Genomic DNA, 17,192 nt, shown 5'->3' with positions numbered 1-17,192 from the left:
CTGTATGTAATGGACAATATAATTTATAATATTTTATACATTTCCTGGACTGTTCAAGTAATCTATACATTGCCGAGGTATTATATAGAATACTTGAATAATACAGATTGCCGGTAACATATATAATAAAAAATATTAGAATTTCAACGTACCTCGGTATGATGTAGTATGGTTTACTTGTTAGCTCTTAAGCTTGGATAGCTTCCAAGGGACGAGTTCGAGTACTATTCCGTAAGTTTTTATGCCTTTCTAAGTAAATTCAGTACATTTAAAAAAATAATAACGCAAGTTTATGCTTATGCTAACTTACTTTATATTGTACATTACTAAAATAAAATCAAACATGTTTTTTTCTGTTTACGATTATTGAATATTTTCTAAAAAATAATTTACCACCAAATTTATCTTGATCTACACTATTAAACTGTCTCCTTCATAATTAATTTAAAAGTATAGATTTTTTTTATTTGTATAAATAAGAATCTTTATATTTTTAAATTATTCGCGACCGGGAAAGTTTAATAGTGTGTAATGTAAAATATTTTACATTGATTGACTTTACGAAATGTCATCTACAGTATATTAATATTACTATATTATCTGTTGTTGTTACACATTTTTGAGAAAAAAAATGGCGTTGCTCCATTACAGTTTTCGATTATTTTGACCAATTTAGACAAAGTTAATTATTTAGCTAAAGATTTACTCCAATTTGTCATACTAATTAGGTTAATAACGTGGGTTTGTTACTTTTCTACGGAATTACTGTTGTACTGGAAAGTTTCAGCAGGTAAACATAACACGAAGAAAAGGTTTTGAACGTCGATTATCGTAAGGCTCGTCGAATCACGGGATCAGCGTCGAGGTTTTGTGAGTACAGTGTGTTTTACAATGTTTGATGTTCACAGGACGTTGCAATGTCGTGGCGAGGGCGAGACGACCGCTCCTCGCGCTGGGGTGAGAATAGAGCGCGGTCTCCCGTTTGGGAGGGCCGCCGCAGCCCCAGCCCGGACCGCAGCAGGCAGACCTCGCCCAGGGACCGGCTAAGGGAGCGTCGCGATCGTTACGATAGGTACGACCGGGACCGCGAGCGCCGGGACCGCGGCGATGAACGCCACCGTGACCGCGATGCCGACCGACACGCGCGCCGCGAGCGCTACGACAAGCCTCGTGACCGCGACCGCCGACGTTCACCACGACGACTCGACGACAAAGACTTACCCACTGCCCCTTCACCACCAACTATCAGCGGCGAACTTGACAAATATGTGGAGTCACATTCTCCCAGCAGCCGCTCAGAGAGCCGCGAGCGACAAGAACACAATACAGACAATTATGAGAACAAATACGAAAGAGACAACAAGTACGAAAGAGAGAACAAGTATGATAGAGACAACAAAAGTGACCATCTGTCTGTGAATGCAACTCCTGGTGATTGGTTTTGTAAATGTGGTCTGTACAACTTTAAACGGAGGCAGATTTGTTACAGACGTAACTGCCAAGGTAAGAGATCTGAAGGAATTGTTTATGGAGGGGACCATGAAAGAAATTTAAACTCGGAATCTAATTCTGGTATAACAAAGAGATTGTTATTCAGAAGGCTGGACGCTCTAACCACAGAAGAAAAAATATTGGAGGGAATTAAAGAAAGGTGTTCAAAGTCTGTGTTAGATTCTATTGCTGGTATAACTATAGGTCGAGAAACTTTGACAGGAGCTTCAAAGTGTCTTGCATATATTAACTTTAATTCTATAGCAGATTCAACTGCAGCTCATTCAGAGTTAACATCTCTTGATCCGCCGTTGAACATAGATGGTCGTGAAGTTTTGATCTCATATTATAACGAGCCACAGAAAATGCAAAAACCAATTAATTCTAATGACTATTCTAATTATTATGCCCAGGTATCAAATTACAATACCCAGGCCATGTCAGAGGCTGATAGAGTGAATGCGGCAGCCGCAGTGGCCCAGTCAGCTATATCAGCTGCTCAGGCTCGGCAAATGGCCTGGACCCCAGTGTCAGTACCAGTGTTTGTATCATCTACAGCACAAACCACTCCAGCTGCCAATATTCCCACTGGAGATGGTAAAACAGTGTATAACCCGCCTGATGTCAGAACATTCATGTATGATGAAACCTCTCGTTACTATTATGACCCTGCCACAGGTTTATATTATGATGGTACTACTCAGTACTTTTATAACAGTAAAACTAACCAGTACATGTATTGGGATTCGTCTACTTCTACATACATAGCAGCTTCACAGACACAAACTAACACTGACCAACCAAAATTACAAAATCCACCAAATCCAAGTGCAGATAACACTATCACTAAAGAACCCGAGGAAAAGAAAAAAAAAGATAAAGAGGATAAAGTGAAAGTTGCTAAAAAGATAGCTAAAGATATGGAAAGATGGGCTCGGACCTTAAACCAGAAGAAAGAAAACGCTAAAAGTAATATAGTAATGGAGCAACCTTTAGACACAGGGACCAGTAAAGGCTCTGCAGACATTGGGTTTTCAGTATTAGGAGCCGGACCATCCTTGCCTCAGACTCATGTAAGAGAGCTATCTCCGCCAGTGTCAATGGATGAATTCCTTGTGAAAAAAACAGAAACAGGTTCAGTAGATAGTGATGAAGGAATCATAGATTGGTCAAAGCTGACATGCTTGATATGCAAACGAAAATTCCCGTCGCTGGAGGTGTTGACAAAACACAAAACACTATCAGACTTACACAAACAGAATTTGGCTGAATATAGAAAAAAAATGGAGTTGTTACCGCAAAGTAATGGTTATAGAGACAGGGCGGCAGAAAGACGGTTGAAATTTGGAGAAGATGAACCCCCACCTATAAGGAAGCGTTACGAACCACAAGAAGTTCATGGTTCTGTTGTATCACATGCTCCACCATCAGTTGTAGATACAATTGGGGGGAAAATGTTACAAAAGATGGGTTGGTCAGAAGGGAGGGGGCTTGGTAAAGAAGAACAAGGGAGAATAGCTCCCATTGAAGCAGAGCAAAGGCCAAGTTTAGCTGGACTTGGGCAAAAAAGAGGAATATATACTCCGACTCCAGGCTTAACTTATAGAGATACTGTGAAAAAACTCATGATTGCCAGATATAAGGAAGTTGTTGGACAAGAGGAAGGAAATAAATAGGTGGGTAACTTTTTAATTTTTTTATTCTAATCATTGTCTGTTTCAGGTCCTTTGGCTATAGGTAAAAAATCTGCTTAAATAGTCTATGATTTATACTTATTTTTTTATTTAGTTGAGAATTTCATTATTCATCTTTTTATTTGTTATTAAATGTTATAAATTTAGATGTGATTGAAATTTTATGTGTATTTAATAGTGATGGTTGACTATATTGAAAAATTAAAAAATGAAAAGAGCATTACACATAAACTGTAATGCAGTATGGTTTGGGTCGGTCTCGGTCAGTGCTGCCATATTGGTCTCAGTCTAATCGTTTGATTCTGTGTTACAAAAATAGATGAGGCGCGCTAATACTTCAGGCCGGTGTTGAGATCTGCCAGCACTATACTGGTAAGTTTTACCTGTAAACTTTTTACACAAATCATACACTACATTTTTCTCAACAGGTTCAACAAGATACAAATAAAATTTATATTGGAAATATTGACATCTACAGAAGATATTTTGTGTTTATTTTGCAGCAAAATTGCCATTTCATATTTTTTTTCAGAAAAAGCCATTTGTCTGCTTAGAATATTTTTTTTTTCTATTTTATATGTAATAACTTAGAAGCTATTGGTAATTTAAAACTTATTGTGATCCAATGCAAATATTCGAAACAGACCTATGTCTTTTAATCCATTTTAGCAAATCCAAAGTGCCATCGGAAGTAACATATATTAAATAGAATATATAGAAACAATAGCATAGAAGTGTAGTATTCATCGCGTGGACATATTCGGGAGTTAGAGACTTATTTGGACAATAAAATAAAAAAAAAAACAATGACAATATGTGATTTGTGATAATCTGTGTGACGTTGATATTGACGTTGACGTTAAGAAGACGTGAACGGTGAGTGCGGTAGACCCACAGCTTACTGACGAATGTGACTATTTATATTACAGAACCTGCAGGCGGCGGACTGCGTGCCAAACAAAAAAACTAAATCATATTTGTTTTTAATACTAATAAAAAATATCTACAAAAGTTAAAATAAAAAGGATTTATGTCTAGTGTCATTAATAACACTTTTTTTTGAGCTTTTATTTAAGCTTAAATTTAAATAATGTGTAAACATAAAATAAATTTTAAAAAATTATTATTCCTCTTCTTTTGTTTTAACGTTATTTGCATTATATTTTTTTAAGCTGCGAATGAAATGTTTCATTTTGATTTTTTTAAATGACAATGAAGTATAATGTGTCAATTAATTCCCATTAATTTTCCATTTCTAAACCGAACAGTTAATAAAATTTTAATAACTAGGGATTTTTAATTTTTTTTTTTAATTACTGTATGTGTAACCCTTATATTTTGCATTTAATTCGTTATACTGATAAGATATAGTATACATTTATTTCATTAAGTTAGTGTATAGATAATATATTTCTACATTTTTATATTTAAATAAGGATTTATGAACAAAGTGAGTTAGTTATAGAGTATTATGTAAATATTAATTATTATTATTACATAAGATAGGTTTATTTAGATAATTCATAATGAGTAAATTTTTGTAATACAATTGAATTACAATATTATTAATTGTTATTGTTTGTTTTCTTTACATCTGTCGCACAAACTCATGTTAATTTTTTTCAGTATTAATCTTTTGCTGCCAGGCGTGAAAAAGTTACAAGTCTATATTAAGAAATGCTAATTCATTGTTTTATTAATAAATCAAATAAATGACTAAATTGATGGGTATAGACCCATCAATTTAGTAATTTATTTGAATCTATGTTTATAGAAACATAGATTCATTTATTTGCTAATGCAAAAACTTGCACAAATAAAATCTGTTAATTGCTAAACATTTCTCTTAGGAAAGAGTACAAAAATAAATGCAATTCAACTTAGGTTTTTTATATCTGGAATTATTTTTAAATATTTTGAATTAAACAAAAATAATTTCATATAATTAACAGTTGATTTATTTTATAAATAAAAGAAAAAAATATACAAAAAAGACTATAAATTAACTTCCTCTGTATGTGGAGTATCCGTACGGGCTGAGCAGTAGCGGGATGTGATAATGTTCATCTTCCTTAGTGTTGAAAACAATCTTCAAAAAATAATAAAATATTAAGAATAGTTTTATTATTATACTAATATTCACTCGTGGCGCAGGGGCACAAAGTGTGACTAAAATCGACTGGTTGTGGGTTTGACCCCCACTCGAGGAAGTGAAATATTTAAATTTTCATATATTCAATATTAAAAGTCCTTCCTCAATAAAATTATTGAGGCCGTCGTAGTGCAGTGGCACAAGCGTGTGACTAAATGCGATAGTTGTTGATTCAATTTCCATTCGAGGGAATGAAATATTGAAAATTTTAATTTCCTTGCCTAGTAACAAGCCATAACGCGGCGTTGAGTTCCACCACGGAACATTCAAGAAAAAAAGGACCGTGGTGTTTTAACACTAAGTCCGTCTGCCTACACTGCTATATGTGGGATTGTGTAAATCTATAAAAAGTTTATTTTATATAGGTAATATCTAATATTGAGAGGAGGGCGGGGTGCAGTGCGACAGCATCCGCCTGTCTTTGGATCGATTTCCACTCAAGTAAGTAAATAATTATTTTAAACGATTTTTATTTCGGAGTTTAATACTATATTCCCTTTGGCTTTGCCTACTCTGCTAAATGCGGGATACACTATCTACATACTACAAATAATTATGATGAGTGACTGACACGGGGCTAATAAACGTAACTATAACGTAATATAGTCTACAGCTATATTTATAGAGTGTAGATACAAGTAATAAAAAGTAAAAAAAAAACACTAAACTAATCTTACCTCCACATAAGGATATAACGTTTCTTGATTATTTCTTCTATAATAATCTTGAACGTTAAACTTCAATTTATAAACACCTTCAGCCATCGAGGCCTTAGTAAATGGGAACTGTATGCGCCCATCACTAGATGTGATAGTGTTGTGCCACTGCGTCCAATTATCATCGTCTCTCTTTTTGTATAATTCGACGAAAATTCCACTTCCTGGCTGACCAGTGGAAGTGTCTAACACGTGCGTAGATAACACTGGCCGAGACATATTTATTAAAAGACTAAATTTTTTTAATTCTAAATGATAAATAACTTTTTTAAATATGTTATTCTAAATAAACGTAATCGTCCTCTCGCAACAACAGACTGTTGTGACGCGAGAGGTCAAACTACTATGAAGATATATAATATTAGTTATTTACTAAAGTGGCTTCTATAATGGCCGATTATTATTACATTTAACTTCTTTTATTTTAGGAAAGTTATTAGTTAATTAGTAAATAGATGTTGTAATTATGATAGAATTATGTAAATATTGTCAAATGATTTTTAAGAATGGAACTAAGTACGTTAGGCTTAAAGAGTAAATTAAAAACAATGTACCTAAGCATTTTAGATGAAAGTCTATATTGGATAACATTTAATTTGACAAAAAATTTCTTTTTTCTAATTTCTTCCGAGATAGTTTGACTTTAGGAACAAAGCTAAAATAGGTACTTACATCGGAATCATATAGAAGATAAAAGATTTTGTATAATCCGGCTGCAATATAATAATAAATATAAACGAGCGAAACTATGTTTGGGTCGCTAGATATTTATATACTTACCTACTTCCCGTATGGAAATAATAACCATGTCTTTATTTAATAAATTTAATTATAAAAAATATAGGTAGTTAGGTAATTATTATTTTTGAATGAGTTTCACATTTATGATTTATTTATGCAATTTTTAGCATTAAATATTCTAAACGAAAACAACGAAACGTCTGATATTTTAAATATTAGTAATTATATATTTATAATAATTTTAATCAAATGTTTATTAATGTTAGTGTTCTGACAGAAATTACAATTTATATTAATTTAAATTTTTTTCATTAATCATTTTAATTTTTATTTATACATGGTTCGTATGGCCAAGTCTTTACATAGCAGCCACACATTGATAACACTATCGTATCGTGTAAACGTTTGTGTTCTCAAAGTAAAATAATAAACATCGGTTACCGCGGTCTGCGTTACGTAGGCGATGGGCACCGTTACCTACAAACACTTGGTGGGTGTAAAAAAAACATATGGTTATCGAGACAATACATCTTTATTTAACAACTATAGTTCAGAGATGAATTTAAAGTAATCTTTATCATATTTTACAACTACTTACAACTTTACAACCACCTGCCACGTACCTACTGTACTACAGCTATTACATATTTGAGTAGTAAAATTTTTGCGTTTTACACATCCTGTTTATAGAGACATGATTAGTACAGTTGCTAATTATTGCCATTATTAAATAATAATAAATTACCTAATTGCAATTAAATTCTAATGTCAAAATTAATCAACTCCATCCGAATCCAAGTTTTTTCTTACAAAATTCTTCTTAATATACATATCTGGGTGTAAAACATCCTTGCGTCCATCTCCGTTGTTGTCGACGACGACGCTCGGGCCAGTTCTCATGACTTTGCCTCCGCTGTCGTAACCGAACATATCAACACTGGGATCCCCGTGCTTCATATAATCAATCCTCCACACAGGAGGGTCCGCTGGCTGCATTTTATACTTGAAGTGCTGGTGTTTCCTCGGCAGAGTCAAGTCAGGAACTTCTACCGACATCGACAGTCTCTCCGCAGATTGATCTTCGAAATCCTTTCTGGTCTTGTCACGATACTTCACTTTGTGAGGGTAGAACTTACGTAGTTTCTTTCTGCTGTAAACAGATGTGCGTTTTGCCTTGTTTTTAATTTTCTTTAGCTTTTCATGTGATTTTTCTTTGGTTTTGATGATGTCTTTTGGCTTTTTGTGTCGATTTTTCGTTTTTTCTCGAGGATATTTGATTTGTTTGTGCTCTAAGTTGAAGGGCTCCTCGTTGTTGATGGGGAATAGGGTCAAGTAGCTTGGGTAGGGCGTCGTTTTGTCCATAAAGACTTTTTTACTATTTATTTGTTGTATCGACTTTTCAATGAGCTTCTTTAACGTCCTGTCTTCAGTTATAATAGCACAGGGGATCGTTGGGAAATTTTTACATAGAACATTCTGCATCCTAACCAAAACAGGTTCCTCCTTCTCCGGTTCAGAATCGGACAAATCGTTCTCTCTGTGGAAGTTAGATACCATTTTCGTCATGAGGGCATTGTTCCTCAGTATTTTCGCTTGGTTCGTTGATAAGAATATCGTCGCCGTTATCAGTAGCTTTCGTATGTTTAGTTGCATCATATTTGGAATGTATCTGAAACGAAGGTTAATTTAGTTAATGTAAACATTTGTATTTTTAACATAACTCATAACATTTAAAAATAATTTAATGCGATAGTTGTGGGTTCAATTTCAACTCGAGGGAATTAATTGTTGTCATTACCTCGCTCTTATTCGAGGTATAAGGCTCGAATTAGGCGGTGCGTGGTGAACGAACTGTCTTAACACTAGATTCCACCTGCCGTGCTACTTGTGTGATACGGCGTGAAGCGAAACAAAATTATAAATATTTCTTACTTCTAATTTTAGTATGAATTCGTCGTCCGAGCGGTTTATCTCTCAATAAAGACCAGCACAGCTAATGTCATTTTGGTAACTGTTTCAATTAAAGTAATGGAAGGAGAGATGTTTGGTGTTACTTCATCCGGCGTTGAACCAAAACACTTGGCGTAAAGTTACACGTATTTGTAAATAAACTCACGTTGCAAATACATCGGTCACGTGACTCTAATTGGTCTAGCCTGTAATAACAATTGTAATATATTACCGATTTTTTTCAGCTTCACTTTCAGTATTTATGGTATGGTAAGGTAGGCAGATGGAACCTAGTGTTAAGATATACCGTTCCTCATTTATCGAGGCAATTTTCCAGGCACTACGATCACCTAGTGCCTGGATGACTGGCGGAGCTGAACTCATTTATTTTCATTCAAATTTCCCATTTTCCGCCGACTTGGAGCTGGAGGCATTGCATATTGAGTGGTGGAATTCAACGCTGCTCTTTTCTTTGTTACTATTATTCCTTCGAGTGGGAATCGAACCCACAACATATTGCGTTTATAGCCGCACGTATGCGCGCCTGTGCGGCGACAGCCTTGAAACACAATAATTGCTTAATGTACCAAGAAAATACTCCTTAATTTGTATTTTCTAGGTGATTCACATATTGTTAATATTTCTTATAGAAATTAATAAGTAATAGTGGTAATTAGAAATTTTTATTTATTGTTTAGATTTTATGTTTGCAGCGCCATCTATTGTCCAATGGCAAACCAAATAATATTGTAATTAATATCTACTTGTCAATAGATGGCGTATCATTGTTGTTTTGAAATATAATTTTGCTCATGATTTAAAGTAATTTTATTATAATTTTTTATTGGTAATCGATTTCGAATCTCTATTTTTGTACGTTTTATGAGCAGAAATTGCTGTTTTAACTTAGTGGAATTTTTATTCCTCTCTTATTTGATGTCTAAAAAATAAGTATATAAAATTTCATGTAAAAGTGAGCAAGTGACAGAAATTAATAAAATATGTTTTAAATGTTATATATTAATTACCAATTAATAAGAAAAATTGTAAACAACATTTGTAAAAAATGAAACCAACCGAAAATACAAGACATACAAAACAAAACACAAAAACACGCAATGCCCATACAAAATAAACATCATAATATAATACCCAACCGTAATCCAACAAAGTATAACCCAAAATCTAAAAAACAAAGTCATCTATCAAACGTCGAACTATTTCACCGACGACGGACGTCCACACTCTACCTATATAAGTGGGTACAGTACGGTCGACGAGTTGTGACCTAAAGTTACCTGTAGATGACTTCGTACATTTAGGATACCTTACTTTAAATTATAACAATGCGCAAAATTCCAGAAAATCTAACGTCACAGCGGCCACGACTGGTCGATCGCACTGTATCTACCATTATATATAGTTAGATATACATTTATAGACCACAGTGGGAAATAAATCGCGCGTTTTTAAGGAAAAAAGCTTACAAAAGCTGACGGGCATAAGGCGCTCTGTCAGAGTCACTCGCAGTCGACAAAGAGTGGAACCATGCTTTGTTTTTGTTGGTCAGCAGCACTCGGAGCTCGGAGCTCGGACACGACGAGAGACAGCAGGTGGACATGTCTATCTAAGTTTTTATCGTAATTGTTTGAAAAATTAATGTAAGTGTAATCATATTTTTTTTGGGAAAAAAACTGATACTGTTCGAACCTGCATCCTTGCATCGAATTTGTCTGATAATTTCCGTTTTCATTGCTTTTGTTTTCGTTGCAATGCGTGTTAACTGGCGGAACTCATCTCCTGGCTCGAGGGGGGAGGAGAGAACCTCGAGAGGGAATCGAACCTGTCGCATTTACACTCGTAAACACCACAAGCATGAGTAGAATTTTATTATTATTTAAAAGCTTATCCACTTAGTGCCATCACGATGACGTACGGCCTCCTGTGTCCGCACTTTCATGCCCACATCGTTCGCAGGTTGCGTATATATAACTACACAAACATACACACAAATATAGGACACTAAGCAATACCCAACACTATAATAAAACCTAGGTAAGTACTTAGTAATAGAAAAACCCCGTGTAAGGTTCCCAACAATGTACTGAATATTACTCCAATTAAAGCTGGTGGTTCTTTCGATTCACTTCACGATTTGATTGGGAAAAGAAAAGAAAAGATGTCGACGACTAGTTGACTATTGAATGCCATATATGTTGTGTATATTCTAGTTTCATACTGTATGTATGTACCTTATAACAAAACTAAAAAAATATAGGTATGCAAGTAAATATTTGGCTCCAATAAATGTTTTTGTATTTTTTTTTTGTTTTCAAATAGGTATATAATTTTAGTAGATTGTTCTACCATTTTTCCTATCCAAATCGTCAAATTATAGTGATTTTGTTTTCTGAATTGTTTCTTTTGTGTTTATGAAAAAGACCAGGCAATCTGGCTTACGGGTCATCTGATAATAAGTGATTACCGTCGCGCACGATTCCGTGTAGCACCATAGGATCTACTACTAAGGTGCCGGCCTTTAAGGTGGAAGTAGACGTATTCGGTTAGAAAATTGCTCGGCAGGGACCAATTCAAGCAGTTGCCGAAAACATTCTCGGTGATAAATGCGGTAGAGAACGCACAGCGAGAAGACGTCTCTGCGCAAAACCAAAGTGTCAAGTCTTTCATAAATCATTGGGTGGCTCCCCAAAGATCGTTTATCGGCGACGACCGATAAACGATAAGATGAAGTCGATATTCAGCCCAGAGATGAGAACAGTACTCTATATGAGGCCGAGGCTTGACATGGCCTGGCCCTATATTAGGTCCATTGGTATTTTGACGTGAAGTACTGCCTCCCTCTGCTAATAAACCCTACTTTCCAGATGATCGCAATACTGGCAGGTACACCTCGAAAACTGGTTACAGGACAAATGGATTTTTGTCTTACTATTTATTTTTTATCTAACGACAGCTAATAATTTGTTCGTTTTCTTTTATTATTGTATAATATGCATTAAACTAACCACCACCCATACCATTCACACCAGCTCATTCCGTGGACAAGCTATATACTTACATAACGAGACTTAAAAACATAAGAACACTTAGCATAAGGCTCTATCTGTGTATCACAAGTAAGTACATAGTATCGTTGTCAGTACCGTCAGTAGGAGGCAGGCGTGAGGGCCCAATGGCGCACTCGCTACAGTTGCAGGCGTCGCGATTGGCGCTACGGGCGTGGCTTCATTACAATATTGACACAAATTAACTCTTTAGGCGTGTTAGACCTGCGCACTTCACTTCACTTTGTTGGTTACGTTTTATATGGAACATTGTGTTAGTCTTTGGGATTATATGTTAGGTAGATATATTGTTTTAATTTTAATGTAAGTTTGTATGAAACTTCGTTACTACAAATGCTAGGAGTCTCAAATTTTGCATAGACTTCACTAGGACGTAGTCATGGAGACAGAAATTAATAATAACATAGTTCACGCGGGTGAAACCGCGAGTGGGCTGCTAGTTAATAATATTCTGTTATTGACCACAATACAGTAGGTGTTTCTTCCATTTATATTTTAGATATGTAGGTGTTAAATTTTGACATTTAGGTAAGTATGGAATCACTCGTATGAAATTAGTATGTTAAAATAAAAAATAATATGTTCTTTAACTATATCTCTTCCTCTCCTCTCTCCAATTGTCGATATATATGTAAGCCTAGTAGTGTTAGAGGCCGTTATGACGCAGTGGCACACTCTGTAACTATAAACACGACAGGTTGTGGTCTTAATTCCCACTCGAGAAAATGAATTATTATTTTTTTTCTTTGCTCTGGTAACAAGACAATGCGTGGCGGTTAATTCTCCCACTGGCTCAGGTGATCCGAACGCTCGTTTGCCTTGTCCTTTTTCCATAAAAAAAAAAAACTCTCTATGCATTGTCTCGAATATTCAGCAAAAAGTGGGAAACGGAGTGGGAAAAGTGTTCAGTTCAAGTTTGCTCTGCCTACTCTGCTGGAAGATGGATACAGATTTAAGCTAAAAAACATAGGTATTTTGTATTAAGATACATTTTGAATATTCATGAAAATACTCAAGTCGACATCATTGCCTGAATGTGATGGTAACCGATTCAATTTTACTAGGGAAAATAATATAATTGTAACAGTTCCTCAGTCTGAGAAGCGCTGTCTTTAAAAGGAGTACCTAGAGGAAATAATAGGTAATATCACAACATTTTGTCTTCCTCTTCCAAACGTCTAAAAATAAAAATAACACATACCTCTAGATTTCTTTTAATTTTAATGAAAATAAATAAAAGCAATATTGGTAAGTGAAATTATAACATAACTGCTTCTTCATCTATCTTATATCTTTAGAAACTCTTAACAAAACACACTTAATAGAGTGTCATTGCTCTCTTCACGTCTCATTGGCATTTGTTCGCTTTACAGTATATTCGAAATTTAATAGAAAGTGTGGGAAAGTGGTTCTCTACAATGCTTTTCATTAGACAAAAGATAATAATAACACATTATTTAACAGGATTCTAAAATATAGGTATTATTTTACTTCAGTGGAATGTGGGGAACGGAGTGTTAATATTCGGGTTCCTCTCTTTACTCTGCTCTACGGGATACAATGTGTAGCTAAAAAAAACGTATGTAACCTTTCCTTAATTCCTTTAAGGAAAAACTTTTAAAAATTAAAAAAAGGTTAATTTACTATGGATATTGATGTTAAAACACTCTGTTAAACCGAAGTTTTTGAGATGTTACGTGTTGAGTGATGGAAATGAACGCCGCGATACGTCCTGTTACCAGAACTAAGAAATAAAAGTAGTAAGTTCATTCCCTGGAGTGGGAATTGATTCCACAATCGTCGTGTTACACGCTGTGTCACTGTGCCACGAGGGCTTCTGAAATAATATTAAAAATATTACATAAACTATCATCTAAAATTTATTTTACTTATTTTTACCCAATTATTTAGTAAATGAAGATAATACAACCTAAAATAAACTAAAGTAAAATGAAATGAGAAATAAAACACGTATTAAAATAAAACAAAGTGATGCCAAACTCAAAGACGTACATATTACAGTGGGAGGAAGTGAGAGGGGGTGAGTGGGGTGAGCGGGGAGGGGAGCGGGAGAGACACGGGCGATATTCAAATTGCGAACATTTCATTTTAACGCTTTACCCAAGATATTCACTCGCTCCCACGCTTTTTAGTGATGGCGCTATATTTTGTGTCGATATCGATGTTTTTATTTACCTTAATTAGCTTATAATAAGTACCTACATTTATTTGGATGCCGTAGCATTAGGGTACAATGTGTAATTGAAGATTAAATGTGACGATTGTGAGTGCGATTCCACTTAAAAGAATTTATTATATTCATTATCCTCGTTCTGGTAAGAAGATATAGCCTGATATTAGGTTCTGCCATACAAAACGCAAGTTCTCAAAAATGTAATAAAAAGTGGATAACGGATAAGTTATCTTAACACGATGTTCCCTCTGCAAACCCTACTACTTATATGCGGGATACAGTGTAAAGCTAAGTTATTATCTGTTTTTTATTCAAAAGTGTAGGTTCTTATACTACTTTAATTAACATGATAATTGTATTTATCTATCAAATTATAGAATAAGTAATAAGCAGTATGGTTGTAAGTTCTAATCTTCACGCAACGTTATTTCTTTATGTTGGTACATTCTCTAGACATGTATTATGATGTACCTATATCATAACACAAGTATTTGTGTTATTAGTTGAATAAAATATGACGATGAATTTTACCTCCCAGTATTAATATATGTTAGGCATAGGCTTGTTTTTGTCTCTATATCTATTTCACTGAATAAAAATTCTTGAAGAATGTCTCTAACACAGAATTATTGTTACTGTTTGTTTAAGTGTGGAGCATTAAGTTGTTCTAAAGTTAAGTAATTAAATATGATATCTTAATAAAAAATACATAGAAGTCACCAGTTAAAAATATTACAAATCAAAGTAATAAAAATATCGATACAAAACTCCCTTCACTAGAACCAAGTTGAGACGTTTGCGTAATGTGAACATTTCGCGAATTGGTCGCGGCTGCGGAATTCTCATTTGCACCTCTCCCTTGCCCCTCCCCTCTGTTACCACTCTGTCCTCCCTTTACACCCCCCCTTACCTGTATCTGTTGACAGGGCGGATTAAACTTTAAATTTTATAGCTGAAATATTGTCGAGGCCTTCGTGGTGCAGTAGCACTATGTGTAACGGTAAATGCGACGGTTGAGGATTCGATTCCTGTCGGTGGATTGGATTATTTAATAGATTTTCTTGCTGTTGGTAACAAAGTAAAACGAGGCGTTGATTTTGCCACTTTTTTTTTTTTTTTTTTTTTTTTTTTTTTTTTTTTTTTATGGAAAAAGGACAAGGCAAACGAGCGTCCGGGTCACCTGATGATGATCACCGCCGCCCACGACCCCGTGCAGCACCGGAGGAGCTACAGGTGCGTTGCCGGCCTTTGAGGTGGAGATAGACGCGCTTCTTGAAGGTACCCATATCGTACCGACCTGGAAACACTGCCGCGGGTAGGCCATTCCACAGTTCGGTGGCGCGTGGAAGGAAATTTCTACGAAACCGCACAGTAGTGGAGTGCCACGTATCCAGGTGGTGTGGATCCACTTACCAACGCAACGTATATAGTCTTGAAAGTTTAATTTATTTTAAATAGAAATAAATATAACTGATTCTGGTGTCCTCTATCACCCTCTACCCTCTCCCTATACCCCCTTACCTGATCTGTGGACAGGGTGGATTACACTTTGCATTTTATAGCTGAAATATTGCCTTGAAAGTTTAGTTTCAATTGAAATAATTATTGTGATTAATTTTGGTATAATTATTTTAGTTGATCTTTTGATTTTAGCTAAGATTATTAGAAAAATATATATAGGTATATTATTAATTCCACTTTAGCATTTAATAGGCTGATGTACCGTTTTTCTCAAAATAAATAGATTTATATTTTTTACATGAATTTGCAATTTAAGACTCGCTTGTCCCGCATATACGAGTAATAATCCGTTCTTAGAAACTTATCTTTTTGTAATAGTAAATTATCCATATCCATACTTTATTTAGAGGTAGGTAGTTACTAAATCAAAAATTTCTAAATAGAAAATATTACCTATCTCTTAAGACTGGCTTAGAAATATTTAAAACAAAAATATATGTGCCTTCACCGCACAACCTACCGTTTATTACGTAAAGAATGGGCACACGTGTAAAGTTATTAGTAAAATAAACATGAAACCCTGTCGAGTGTAACGGAAGCTAATTAATAGACACATCTAAGATCAGGCTTGGGAGATCAATAGTTATCATAGCAGCCTTTCATTTTTTTTATTTCAAAACCACTAAATTACAAAACTTACAAAAAAAGCCTGGAACGACAGACAGTGTGTCATACTGTCTTATAGCAACGGTTGAGATTCGATTGAAGACAGAGTGAATATTTTAAATATTTTTGTAGTACGGCTACAGGTATACGAAATGCGGCGTTAAGTTCCAACAAATTGTGGTGGTAAGCGAGGATTACAGTCACGTTTTCTCAGCTTCTGTGCTTCTTCTGTAAAATATTAAAAAACAAATATATTAACAAAATCAACATAAAAAATGAAACGTAAAAACAATGTACAGAACCATTACATCTAATAGGTAACTGGGCTCCACACAAAAGCTCTCCCACATCCAAGTTTCACCCAATTACAATATAATTCTTATAACAAACATTTCAATATTAAAACCAGCGAACGCTGTCTCGAGCACAATACGCGCAGATATTCAGTTATACATTAATAATTACTGACTACACCCCCCCCCCCCTCCCGCGTGTACCCCCTCCCTCTCCCCCTATCACCCCCAAGGCCTTCCCGTGTCACCCCCCGGCCTCATCCCTTACTCTCATTGTAATTTAAATCGAATTCCCTTCGACAAGCAAATTGAAATATTTCAATTCGGTCGCACCTTCCGCCTCGATGTCATGTGATATTGATATTGATTAAGGAATTAACTGAGTTTATAATTTATGATGTAAACCTTATGATTTATGATCAAAATTAAAATTTGTTATAGAAATTATACAAAATTTGGTAAGCAAATTAAGTTTGGTATACTTATCATTTAGTAGAGTCATATACAGCGTGTGAAAAAAAATATAAAAATTATTAAGAATAATAATTGTCTCTACATGACAATAGATGAATGTAGAGACAAACAGATATGCATCTAACATTATTTATACAGGATGATGAGAAACGAATAAGCGACCCGTTGCATGAGCAGCGAGCGCGGCGCGTCGCGATCAATTACGCAGATAGAGCAGAATGGCCAGCGATATCTGACGATCTCATTACCGAATAAACCTCTACACCATATTGAA

At 35.0% G+C, this 17,192-nt stretch overlaps 3 protein-coding genes across 6 annotated transcripts; 1 reads left to right on the top strand and 2 right to left on the bottom strand.

Moving 5' to 3' along the window:
• The first annotated feature begins 532 nt into the window (after nucleotides 1-532).
• Nucleotides 533-4,760, top strand: LOC146535343 (RNA-binding protein 5-A-like). Of its 4 annotated transcripts, XR_014878305.1 has the most exons (4): nucleotides 533-790; nucleotides 909-3,167; nucleotides 3,505-3,557; nucleotides 4,115-4,760. XR_014878305.1 is itself a non-coding variant. In XM_085190846.1 (3 exons), the coding sequence occupies exon 2, from the start codon at nucleotides 918-920 to the stop codon at nucleotides 3,165-3,167; it is 2,250 nt and encodes a 749-aa protein (XP_085046972.1). In that variant the 5' UTR covers nucleotides 533-790; nucleotides 909-917; the 3' UTR covers nucleotides 3,505-4,760. The 4 variants fall into 4 exon arrangements, 2 of the variants coding, with proteins under 2 accessions (XP_085046972.1, XP_085046971.1); XM_085190846.1 differs by having other exon boundaries at nucleotides 3,505-4,760; XR_014878306.1 differs by having other exon boundaries at nucleotides 617-3,167.
• Nucleotides 4,761-5,120: 360 nt separating this feature from the next.
• Nucleotides 5,121-6,338, bottom strand: LOC146535342 (putative 5-hydroxyisourate hydrolase R09H10.3). The gene is made up of 2 exons (XM_085191578.1): nucleotides 6,015-6,338; nucleotides 5,121-5,274 (listed from the first exon to the last, which is right to left on the bottom strand). Exons 1-2 carry the CDS (start codon nucleotides 6,270-6,272, stop codon nucleotides 5,188-5,190), a joined length of 345 nt encoding a protein of 114 aa, XP_085047704.1. The 5' UTR covers nucleotides 6,273-6,338; the 3' UTR covers nucleotides 5,121-5,187.
• A 1,135-nt stretch (nucleotides 6,339-7,473) lies between these two features.
• LOC146535341 (uncharacterized) lies at nucleotides 7,474-8,848 on the bottom strand. The gene is made up of 2 exons (XM_085191874.1): nucleotides 8,727-8,848; nucleotides 7,474-8,463 (listed from the first exon to the last, which is right to left on the bottom strand). The coding sequence occupies exon 2, from the start codon at nucleotides 8,448-8,450 to the stop codon at nucleotides 7,569-7,571; it is 882 nt and encodes a 293-aa protein (XP_085048000.1). The 5' UTR covers nucleotides 8,451-8,463; nucleotides 8,727-8,848; the 3' UTR covers nucleotides 7,474-7,568.
• Between the last annotated feature and the right edge of the window lie 8,344 nt (nucleotides 8,849-17,192).

The sequence above is a fragment of the Heliconius melpomene genome, chromosome 10, assembly GCF_056956725.1.
Source record: "Heliconius melpomene rosina isolate 202511_hmr_F chromosome 10, ASM5695672v1, whole genome shotgun sequence".
Classification (NCBI taxonomy): domain Eukaryota; kingdom Metazoa; phylum Arthropoda; class Insecta; order Lepidoptera; family Nymphalidae; genus Heliconius; species Heliconius melpomene.
This window is presented reverse-complemented; position numbering and strand designations above follow the sequence as displayed.